Source organism: Pleurodeles waltl, chromosome 8 (genome assembly GCF_031143425.1).
Source record: "Pleurodeles waltl isolate 20211129_DDA chromosome 8, aPleWal1.hap1.20221129, whole genome shotgun sequence".
In the NCBI taxonomy this organism is placed as follows: domain Eukaryota; kingdom Metazoa; phylum Chordata; class Amphibia; order Caudata; family Salamandridae; genus Pleurodeles; species Pleurodeles waltl.
In genome coordinates this window covers 437,952,043-437,964,543 of record NC_090447.1, presented here as the reverse complement: position 1 = coordinate 437,964,543, position 12,501 = coordinate 437,952,043, and the positions used below count along the sequence as shown (strand labels likewise).

Here is a 12,501-nt window from a genome sequence, read left to right as displayed (position 1 = left end):
TGCTAGAAACACCTCTTCTACACTAATAAGGGATAACTGGACCTGGCACAAGGTGTAAGTACCTCTGGTACCCACTACAAGCCAGGCCAGCCTGCTACAGTCTGGATCTGCAGTTCTGTGTGGATTTACAATAGGGCACCACACCAAGAACCGCGGTCGATCTGCAGCTTACCGCATGCCCCCAACAAGAAGTTTTTGAGCACATTCTTGCCCATGGGGGATCCCTCTGAGACCTCTCCATCAGTCCTATGGGGTCAGGATACCTCTGTCCTGACCCCTTAAGTTACTTTTCATCCCATCCCAAGCCAAGCTGATGAAGAAAATGGCAGCAACAACTTTTTTTCTCAGGTTGTGACCAGCCAATCAGGCCCTTGCATTACCTCCTTGGTGGAACCTCATCCCTATATATACATAAATCTTTTTTCTTTAATAACTCAAAAACTACTTAACAGATTTGCACCAAATTGCAACAGGCATTGGCAAAGCTAATAGGACTTACCTAAGCAAGAGCTATTGGCTTTGCGAATGTGTTTTAGCCATGTTGTTAATCAGTGTGGCTGCTGTTCAGCATGGCTAACAGTGTTGTAGAGTGGAATGGCAAGAGTCGAGTAAAGTATTGTAGACTGGAGTGGCACAGAGTGTTGTACATTAGAGTGGCATAGTGTGGAGTCACGCAGAGTGGCATACACTGGAGTGGCGTAGAGTGGACTGGTGTACAGCGCAATGACAGAGTGTTGCAGAGAATAGTAGCATAGAGTGCAGTGGCACTGAATGCAGCGGCATACAATGCAGTGTCATAAAATGCAGAGGCGTAGATTAGAGTGGTGCAGAGTGCAGTGGCACAAAATAATTTATTTTGAAGTCAGAGAAAGAAAAGTAAACACCCTTGGAAGACAGAGTCTGACATTTGACCTTGGTCTTTGAATGCGTAGCAAATGTGATGAGATAAAAAAAAAGATTTAAAGGCCTGTTAACTGGAAGCGAGATCATGGAAGGATACAGAGAACACGGTTTAGGCAACAGGTTTGAAATCGCTATGGAAAATTGCATGGGGGAAAAGTGTTTTGGGCCCCCCTTTGTTTCTGCTCTTGCTCGACAATTCACCCCAAAACCTTCAAGACAGCTTTGAATCTAGGGACCTGTCACAGATATACCCAGGGGGGCCATGCTGAGCACTGTAGTGAATCCGCAGATCCTTGCACATGCGCAAAAGACTTTGGGCCAGATGTAGGAAGCACTTTGCGAGTCGCAAACGGCAAAATTTGCCGTTTGCGACTCGCAAATGCGTGTTTCCTATGCAGAAATGCATTTTGCGAGTCGTTACCGACTCGCAAAATGCATTTCCGAATCGCAAATAGGAAGGGGTGTTCCCTTTCTATTTGCGATTCGCAATGGTATGCAATTCCATTTGTGACCGCTTATGCGGTCGCAAATGGAGTCGCAGTTACCATCCACTTGAAGTGGATGGTAACCCATTCGCAAACGGGAAGGGGTCCCCATGGGACCCCTTCCCCTTTGTGAATGGACCCCAAAATATTTTTTCAGGGCAGGGAGTGGTCCAAGGGACCACTCCCTGCCCTGAAAAAAACGAAACAAAAGGTTTCGGATTTTTTGAAATGCAGCTCGTTTTCCCTTAGGGAAAACGGGCTACATTTAAAAAAAAAAAAAAACTGCTTTATTGAAAAGCAGGTCGCTAACATGGAGGCCTGCTGACTACAGCAGGCCTCCATGTTAGCGAGTGCCTATACTCGCTATGGGGCCACAATTTGCGACCCACCTCATGAATATTCATGAGGTGGGTCATTGCGACCCCATAGCGAGTTGCAGTCGGTGTCTGAGACACCGTACTGCATAGCAATTTGCGAGTTGCAAATTGCGAGTCGGAAGGACTCGCAATTTGCAACTCGCAAATTGCTTCCTTCCTACATCTGGCGCTTTGTTTTCTGAAATTAGTCTCCATGAGGGATCCCTTTCAGACCCCCTTATCTCACCCATGGGGTCAGTGAACCTATACCCTAACCACTTAATTCATTGTCACAAGTACATTTTTGGGCCCGGGACTGAGTCCCGATATATAAAATGGAGACGCAACTTCCCTGTAAGGTTGTGGCCATCCAATCAGGGTCTTGCTTTTAACGCGTGGATCCGCGGATTCACCACTGCGTCTCTTTATGTATATATCATCTTTTTTCTTTAGTAACTCTAAAATTACTGGACAGATTTACAATAGTTTACAAAAAGCAATCTTTTTGGACCAAGATCTAGCTTTTTGCCAAATTTTGTGTCCATCCAGTGGTTCGGGCTGTAGTCATGTCTAAAATCCCTATGGGAAATTGCAAGGGGAAAATGTGTTTTGGACCCCCTTTTTCTTGGCCCTCGCTTGACGAATCACCTCGATACTTTCAAGACAGCACCTGAAATGTGTGGCAAACTAGTTTTGAAAACGTTGTGAAGATTCGTCAAATGGAGCAAAAAGTTATAAGCAAAACAAAAAATGCTTTCACTGTGGAAACTAGTTCCTAACTATAACTACTTACTGCCAGTAGGAAATTATTATATATATATGTTGCAGTGATATTATCAATGATGTCATAGAAAATGTCATGAGAAATGTAATATACGGGGTAGTTAGCAGTGCATGGTGAGATCGCAAGTTATATTTAGCTTACAGCACGAGTTACAGTTACTTAAAATAACTAAATCTATGCTGAACTTCTATGGTTTTGTGTGTGCAATACATAAAAATAATTTACATGCTAATAACTTTGGGGCAGTTTTATGAATCTATACAACACTTGGCATGCATTTACAATGCTTTGCATACTCCTGATATTTTGAGTTTCGTGCAGATCTGTCAAAGGGTGAACACTTAATGTGGTGATCAAAAAAGCAGTATCTCCCACTTAAACTCTCTTAGTAATCTGTGGTCTTTGCTCCTGAAAAAAAGCCCTGAACGGATTTACACCAAACATGGTGATGGAACTATAATTTTACTCGTGGGGGAGAAGCCTTTTTTTGGTTTGGTATAAATCCATTTAATATTTTTCAAGAAACGTGCATTACAAATTGTGCTGCTAAACTTGCAAGTGTTAAAAGGTACATATATCTGAATTGGTAGTCCACAGGCAGTCCTTGAACCAATGTTTACAAACAGCCCACAGACCTAATTTTAAAAATAGGAGCCCCCACTGGACAAAGAAACGTTTTGTTCTTGTAATTTGTTTTGGGTCTGCAGTGCCAAAGATGGCTCTGCACATCCTTAAAAATGTTTAAAAAAAATACTGGGCCTGACCAAATCCCACTGTATGCAGCCTTTAGCGCCAGAGACTGGCCAAAACTCATTGTGCACTGCGTTTGGACCCACATGCATGGAACGGCACTCTTTATCTTTGTCCCCTTGTCAGATATGGTTGAGACCTGCGATCCTTGCTCTTACCCTGACTTGCTTAAGCCTGTTACATATATATACCAATTTATTAACCAGTATCAAAGTTATTAGCTAGTGAACAATTTCTTAATCCCCACCCAAGTAGCTGTGACACCTTTTTACTGGTTTCGATGAAACTCAATATATTAAGAATAAACTAAACAAGCTAAGGGAGTGCAAAATGTTGTACAGATCTGTGATACGCTCATTAAAGATACTACAAACCAAAGTTTTTTAACCTATCCTGTCCCACTTTTGCCAGTCTATCGGAAACACAGTATCAAAGGTTTATAGCCCTCAAAACCCTCCTTACTAAGGAGCCCATTTTGCAGTGTCCTAATGTTCAAAACCCATTTATTCTGTAGATAGATGCCTCCGATCAGGGACTGGGGCTGTGCTATTACAAGAAGGAGAGGACCAACAATTTAATCCAGTAATATACATTAGCAGGAAACTGTTACCTAGAGAGAAGAACTACCCCAAGGTGGAAATGGAATGTTTGGCCATCAAATGGGCGATTGAGTCCTAGCAGTACTATCTATTAGGGAGGCCTTTCACTGTTCTCACTGATCATGCCCCTTTGACTTGGTTGGCCAGACATAAGGATACAAATGCCAGGGTTCTCCGATGGTTCTTATCTCTACAACCCTTTATGTTTCAGGTTGAACATTCCACCTGGCTCTTTATTGTCCAATGCTGATTAATTGTCCCATTATCCTACCGACGTGTGGCTCAAACAGCCACTTTCTGGGGGAAGCGAATGTGACAGGGGACACGAGCCGAGACTGCAGAGGACGGCCTGGGAGTGTCCCGGGGGTACGACCGAATGCCTACTCCCACAAAGCCGGCAATGGCGCAATGCCGTTAGTAGGGACGCGGGCATCCCGAAACAAAAAGAGGAAGAAAGAACAAACGACGGAGGAAGATGGAGAGCGGAGCTGAGACCAATGGCTACGGACAAGGAAGCGAGCGAGACGGCATCCAGAAGACGAACCATAGGAGGAGAAGGGAAGGTGATTCACAGGGGGAATCACCCACTCCAGACTACTGCGATGAAGGAGACAAACCCGACAGAGAAAGAGAAGGAGACAAACGGAGACACCAGCCAAGGTCCCGGAGGAGCGTGGCTCACACAGGTACGGAGTCGCATAGGAGTTTCACTAGCACCTTCAAATCTGAAGGCGGGGAAGGAGGAGGGAATGTACAAAGGGGAGAAAAAGGGACATTAAGACAAATCCTGAATTTTTTTTTGGCTATGATTATTGAGTTAGGGTGTGTGCGATATTTTTTTTTAATGTTTACTTACTTTTTTTTTTACACAACGTTACCAGCCTCTGTAAAAGAAAAGCACTTATGGGGAGCACTATAACTTATAGAAACCACTAACTAACCCTAGGGAATAGACTTAAAAGAAGGAAAAAAAAAAAAGGAAAGGGTAGCCTATACTAAAACCACTGCCTCCAAACAAACCCAGCCTCACTATTACCACAAAAGGGAGGTGAAAAGAAAGAAAAAGAAAAACACAAATACAAAAAAAATGTAAAGGTGTGAAACACGAATAACACACAAGGAAGGTGGAAAAACAAGCGCAGAGAGGAAGAGTTGTTAAACGAACAAAACCGTTCACTTACCTGTGATAGGGTTTTAAAATTTGTCTTTTTCTCCTTTCTCTCTCTTTCTACCTTCGTGGGGTCTTCTGGGAGCCACAACGACTTACCTAAGAAGAATGGAAACATAAAGAGACCCATGAACAAAGGATAAAGGTCTCCGACAAGAACAATAAAGACATAAATATTACATGAAGGACTTTCTTGCCAATAGACTTATGGAATGCTTGACCACTGTTGTAAAGAAATAATTAAACTTGTACATCACCAGAACAGGAGCAATCTACATATTACTTATCTGTCGCAAGGTCATAAAAGCAGGACTTATTACCTTGTGGGGAAAGGAGACATTTCAACAGTACCACTGACTAGGTAAAAGGGGTCTGAGCTTCCCATGCTAAACAAAATAATGCATCCTAGGAAAGCCTTCTACCAGAGTCCTCCGCTGAAACTCTACAGCCAATGGCTAACCAGGTAAACACCTCCAAAGCAATCATATGTGAAAAAGAAACAAATGTCATTCTGTTCTTCAAAAACAAACAGCATCCTAACAACTTAAGAGGTGGGAGGTGGAACACCATGGAGATGAACATGATCCATATGGTGTAATAACTCCTAGGCACTGAACAGCCCACCATAATCCAATTAGGGACATCTAAAAACATATGGAGCCGGTGTAACCTCCAGGACATCGGTTTGGGGCACTCCTAATCCAAATATGTGAGGCAAACTCCATTGAAACACCACTTTCTGCTCACCTGGTCGAGTCCTCATAGGTCGAATTGAGTGTACACCTAACACCCTGGTACTGTTCCTTGTGCATAATACACAGAGGCATCTTAAAACCGAAGAGGATGCTGTCAGTGTCAAACAGAATGTGAAGCTGCAGTAAGCCACAAAGGAAAAAAAACAACTATCACTCAGGACTGGCTGAAATCTTTAGAGCCATACTGCCCTCAATCTTCGGTCATGTCATAGTTCAGTGGGGGTGGAGGAGCTAAGAAATGTCTTCATAAGGCGCACCATCATCCCCAGAGCCAAACACTAGAGGCGTGAACTGAAAGATCTGTAGAACAGTGAGCTGGTCAGCAAGAAATACTGAATTAAACACATAACTGCATAGTGTATACTTTATAAAGTATGTGTGTCCGCTTGATAAGTGTTTACATCCGTATGTTTGCCTACACCAACCCCCAAGTCAAAATGAAACGTATCATACTGTAACCAAACACACAAATCACTAACTTTTACTCTATTTGTCTGTAGAGCTCCACATTGGCCATTATGTGCCATAGTGATAATTCCTAAACCACACAAATAAATTGATAGCTCCATATATGATACAAATAGTAAACGTTTCATAGACTTTGTTCCCGCCTTCTAGTCATGCAATATAATAATTCAGTGTTTGAGTACAACAGTATGTCTGGCCACACAGAGCACATGGCCCAGGTAGTACAGCATTATACTTTCCTGTTCTTCGCTGCAAGTACATGATCAAAATAGCATTATGTCCATGGTCTGTTTCTGTGCTTACTCTCTCTAAGATTCTGGGATAAATAGTCTGGCGGTTTCTCCTGCAATGTTCCTGTCCCTACTACATACATACTACAAATATTTGAGTGTTTGCCTGCATGTTTACCTTTTCCAGGCACATAGTATAGAAAGTGCACCTTTTATATTCAATGTATCTGGGTGCACAAAATAGAACCAGTGCAGTTTCTAGTGACTCTATGTGTGCCCTTATACAATGCGTACATTCCACAAATGATGTAGGAAGCTGGCTCTCTATATGGTACACTAAAAAGAAGTACACCGTGCAGAGTCCAGTGGATCCCCAATTGGTTTGAAGAGGCAAAAGTAGATAGGACTAATGCCATATTTTGTGGTAGTGTGGGCGAGAAGTTAGGCCTATCAGAGGGTAGTGATAAGCATTTGTTGTAATCACAGAGGCAATAAATGAGACAAACACTCAAATAATAAATCCAAGACCAATTTAGAAAAATAATACTTCTTTTTATATATACTTGAAACCCAAGGACTTCTTTATAAGGTGAGTATGTTTTTAAGCATACATTATTTTCAGTTGCAAAAAAACGTCAGTGCAGTTTCAGAGTTATTCAATATTAACCTATAGAGATAAACAAGCACTTTACGATGACTCATGGGACCAGTCTTGTAGACGTAAGGTGAATACTAGGCAAGGGTGAGGACTACACTAACAGTTCACTCCGGGTAGCACGGGGGCACCGGATGCAGAGGTGCCCAATGTATTTGAATGGGGATGGGTGTTCGTGGATTGGGCTGCAGGCTCTGGCTGGGTGGGCCAGTCGAGGACAAACAACAGGTAAGTTGCAAAAGTGGGGTGCTCAGGGATGTTGGTGCACTTTTGGTCCTCTTCTCTAAGACCTAGGGGCGACTGATGCAGGGGTGAACTTTGACATTGGGTTTCCTTGTCCAATAGCAAGGTACCAGATGAGCTGCTTCTTCTTCTCCTCTTCTGCGGGTGGCTCTCTTTTTTTGTAATTTTCTTCTCAGGTCATCAGGATACACGTTCTGGGGTGCCACCTATATACTCAATTTAGAGGCATTACAGGGAGTGCCAGGTGACAGCCAATAGGTTGCACACCTTTAGGGTGACTACACCCTTTTTATGACCTCTTTCGTTAGGAAGTCGGCATAACCCTGACTCTAGTGGCCTAATTCCTTCCAAACCAAGTTGGAGGCATTTAAAAAAATGGTGACCATTTCAGCTCGTCCACCTTAGGGGTGGGACTGATATGAAGCGGGCATCCGTCTTAATCTGCCTAATTATCCAACCTGTCTTGCCACCAAAAGTAAGGTCAGGAAAGGGGGTTGGTCATCTCTGCCATTTGTAGTGACCTGGGTCGCATTACAAAGGCAGCTAAGCCTTTGAAGCTTCTCATCCTGGAATGCCTGGAGGAGGTGTCAACACACCCGCCCAGCATAGGATTTTGTCTCTGGACCCGAGAGCGTCAGTCCTTAGCTTGTGGATGGGGGGAGGGGGGGGGAGGGGGGGGGGGGAGGGGGGAAATCACGAGGCCAAGGGGGCTGAACTGGTCAGGACCAACCAGCTAACACAGTAGCAGTTGGTAGTGTTTCAGGGGGCACCTCTACGGTGCCGTCTGGGTGCATATATTGGTAAAACTAACACTGGCATCAGTGTGGGTTCACCAATACGAGATGATTGATACTAAACATCCCTATCTTCAGTGAAGCCATCATGTAGCTGGGGAACTCGTAGTTCCTAGTACCCAGCACATGTGTTTAAAAGGCTTCCCTGGTCACTTACTATGCCTGAAAATCGACAAAGACATAGCAGGGGCACACCTGCTCGTGCAGATATGCCCTCACATGTAATATATCGCACACTGCCTGGCTGTAAGGCCTGCTAGAGGGGTGACATATATATGCTACATGTAGTGTTAGGGGACATGGCACACAGGCTATGTGCCATGTTGTGTTTTCAATTTTGGGAGCACCTTGTCATGCAGCCTGTAATGGCAGACTGCACAAGGTTGGTGCTGGGTCCCTCAGGGTGGCACACGTTGTGCTGTAGCTCTGAGGTCACCTCCTCACTAACCATGCAGGAGATACCGGGAGTACCAAGGGTGCCATTTACTAGGGACTTACAGGGGGCTGAAGGGGCTGGTCACTTGGGGCTCAAGTGACCAGGTGTCTTGTTTCAAGGAAGAAACACTGGCAGTGTGGAATTACAGTTGCGGCTCACGTGGATTACAGGGGGCGGGGCGGCGCACAGGGGGAGAGGGCAGTGGGGGCCCATTTATAACATAAAAAATAAAAAAATAATAGTAACAACAACAACAAAATATAAAAATAAAAAGAACCTTACCTCCGCGCCGCAGATCCTCTGTCGTCTCCGCACCAGGCACAGGCTCCCAGCCTGCCCTGCGGCCAGTCTGGAAGCTGCTCAAAGCAGCCTTAGAATTGGCTGCAAGCGCCCAGCCAGAAAGCTCCCAGGCAGACTGGGAGCCTGTGCCTGCTCTTTCAGCTCAGTTACTCAGTGCCGAGCTGGAGAGAGCACACTGCGCTTGTGTGTTTGGCCGGCCTGACACGGCCAGCCAAACACACATATGCTCTGAGGGGAGTGCACAGTGCACTCCCCTCAGTGCTCATCATCCCACATGCCCCGCCCCTTTAACAAGGAAAGTATAATAAACTTGGTTTATTATACTTTCCTTGTTAAAGGTTTTGCAGCGGTTACTGGGGGCGGAGGGGGGGAGGGTGTCGCTCCTCCACCATAGCGGAGGAGCCGCCACTGTCTGGTTAGCAGGAACCCAAAGCACTTCAGTCAAAGCTGCATCTAAAAAACAGGCAAAAAGTGGGGGGTGGCAGTGCAACCAGAACCCAGCTACCTACAAATGATATACACAATCATTGATGCTAAGCAAATACGAAAAGTGTAAGGATTACTGGCTAGTGAATTGCCCTGCACACTAGGTACAGAATACATGGAGTCCACCGTATGTATTTTGTATGTATGTTTTGCTGCACTAAATGCATGATGTTAATTTTCAGAGCTTGGTTGTTCTGCGTGACTGCATGAAATATGTTACATGTTGATCAATAGGTGCAGTCTCTCGTTGTGCTGCTTGCAGCTCTAAATCTCATGATACAAACAGTTCAAGGTTTACAATGTGTGTCTGGGTGTGAGGCAGAGAGAGAAAGACACACACACACACACACACACACACACAGTTTAGGTGCATGAATAGCAAAATAAAACAAATTTCATTAATGAAGATATTAAAACAAATCTATAGCAAAAGCCAGACTGCTTTTTAAAATCTTAGTTCGTGTTTTTTACATTTGTTTTCTTTTAGCCTACTCGGCTCAAAATGCACTGCCTCAAAATCACAAGTGTGAATTTAATTTTGTCATTTATAAAATTGCAATGGAATTTTGCTTGTTTATTAGCTATATATTTCATTTGTGGTAGTGGCACATCAATTTTCCACAAAGAACATTACTGTCCATATTTTGGAGGCGCTGCCCTCTGTTTACTAATACAAATGTAAAGCTGCATAACACCAGCTCCCTGGGATACGGTATAAAATTAGAAACAATTTATACTTGTCTTGGAAGGTAGAAAGAACATCGCTGTCAGCAGATGACTACCACAAAGGACAAGATGTTTAACTGTTTTGTGAGCGATGCTAAGGAAGCATAGGGTCCATTCCGAGGGAGCGGCACAGGCTCAAAGGAAGGGTAGGATAATGTGTGCAGCACAAAGTCAGTGTGGATTGGGAGCAGCATATGGTAAAGGGGAAGAGCAGCAAAAGAACAAAGAGGTGGGGGCAGCAAAGTGGAATGGAGCCATGTATGGTTCAGCAGGTGGGAGGCAGAGCAGGCAGTCACGGCTCGCTTCGCTCATAAGGAGCGCAAGGGGGGGGTCTAAAATGTAATAAAAAATAAATAAAATAAAAACGTACCTCGCTCCTCTCTTCCGTCACACGCTGCAGGCACAGGCTCCCAGTCTGCCCTGCGGCCAATCATTACGCTGCACAGAGCAGTGTCAGGATTGGTTGACGCCCAGCCAGGGCACTCCCAGGCAGACTGGGAGCCTATGCCTGCTCTCTCCAGCCCAGCAACACAGTGCCAGGCTGGAGAGAGCCTACTGCGCATGTGTGTTTGGCCGGCCCGAGAAGGCCTGCCAAACATACATGTGCAGTGAGGGACGTGCACAGTGCACTCCCTCACTGCTCACCACCACATGTCCCGCCCCTTTAACAAACGAAACGATAATAAACAGGGCTTATTAACGTTTTGTTTGTTAAAGGTTTTGCAGCTTCTGCTGCTGGCGGGGGGCGACACTCCTCCGCCCTAACGGAGGAGCCGCCCTTTAGAGCAGGGTCCAAAAGGGAAAGGGAGCCGCCCTATTGCCCAAATGGGAGAGGAGAAAAATGAAGGGTCCAAAAGTGAACAGTGCAGAATTTTGTAGGGAGAAAAGCATGGTTCAGTGGGAAGCAGCGCAGATTTAAAGGAATGAGAGCATCCTGTAGGTGTGATGCTACAACGGAACCAGAAGTGGAGCAGTATAGGGACCAGAAGTGGAGCAGCACATGGTCTGAGTGACTCGCAGTCCAGCGAGGGAACAGTGCAGGTTCCAGAAAGAGTAGAATAGGACGTACATACAGTGCAGGGTCCGGGACAAAACTGGGTCTGGGGAGAGCAGCATAGGGCTATGGGAAAGCAGTGAGGATGCTCGGAAGGATGGAGCACATATACAGGCATACGGATCAGAATAGGCTCCTAAGAAGGAGGGCAGTGCATAGCCGAATGGAGACGGGGCAGTGCAGGTCCCAAAAAGGGTGGGGACACACAGGATGCAAGGGGTTGAAGTGCAAGAAGGGCTTCAAGTGAACCAGGTCCCCTCCATGTCTCAGACCCAGTAGTAATTTAAAACGGACATTGAAGTGGGCCACTTTCAGGCTCTGTAATCATGTAATTAACTTTTACTGCAAAAACAGTGATCGACTTCTGACCAACGAGTGTAAATACGCTAAGGTAATCCATGTCATTCCTGCTTATATTTCACTTGCCTTACTTTTTGCTTTCCTTATGACTGTTTACTTTTTCCTGGATGTTGTGTGGTAACATTTTTTCAGGCAACATATTACTCTTCTCTAGGGCATAATTTGAATTTAGTCACATCCAAGTGTTTATAACAGGGCACAATTGAGTTGTAGCTAAAGGCAGTGCGAGTTTCTCTCAGTACCTGTGAGGAGCAAAAAGGTGTTCAGAACACGTGCTCATCCAATCCTTGGCCTTACTGCAAAATGCATAGACCAATGGGCCAGTACAAGTTCTATTACTTTGCAATTATGTGGTTAGGGTGGCACGCTACACAAATTTTAGTGTATATGTTTAAGCCATAATGTTTAATACTGTTTCACCTTTAATTATATAGGCCCCACCCCTTTCAGGGACCCCCCACTTTTTTCATCCCACTCAAAGCCCTGAGTGCAGAGTCTAGGGGTAGCAGTGGATGGTACAGGGGTATTATTGCAGAGTACGGGGGATAGCTGGTAAGGATCCAAGAGGAGTACAAACTATATGGGTGAGTAACAAAAGGGCCAGAAAGGCAGTTGTGTAGCATAAATGGGGTAGCAGCCCACACTTCTGGAAAGGGAGGAAGGAGTGGAAGGGCCAGAGTAGAACACTGTGCATAGAGGATAACCTCAGGGGCCATGGGAGAGCATCCATCTTGAAGCAGTGGCTGTTTATGGTCCAAGAGGGTTGCCAAATGAAAGCTCGGAAGTAAACTCATATTTCTGTGATGACATGGACTTAGGTGGCAAACTTAGATACACAGAAAGTATTTACTATGCTTATTATAACAATTATACCAGTGCATTTTTCAAGAACACTGTGGCAGTCAGTGCTGGTTTTAAATGGGATCCCGCTTTCCACACAGTAGAATCT

At 44.9% G+C, this 12,501-nt stretch overlaps 1 protein-coding gene across 6 annotated transcripts in view; it reads right to left on the bottom strand.

Annotated features, from left to right (window-relative positions):
• LOC138250021 (nucleoside hydrolase-like) overlaps positions 1-12,501 on the bottom strand; it is a 283,783-nt gene that overhangs the window by 191,443 nt on the left and 79,839 nt on the right. For all 6 annotated transcript variants that reach the window (XM_069204372.1, XM_069204374.1, XM_069204370.1 and 3 more), the window contains one exon: positions 5,059-5,144. Coding sequence is in view for 2 of the 6 variants with exons in the window: in XM_069204370.1 (XP_069060471.1) it covers positions 5,059-5,144 (86 nt within the window). In the remaining 4 variants the exon portion in view is untranslated. The remainder of the gene's footprint in view (positions 1-5,058; positions 5,145-12,501) is intronic.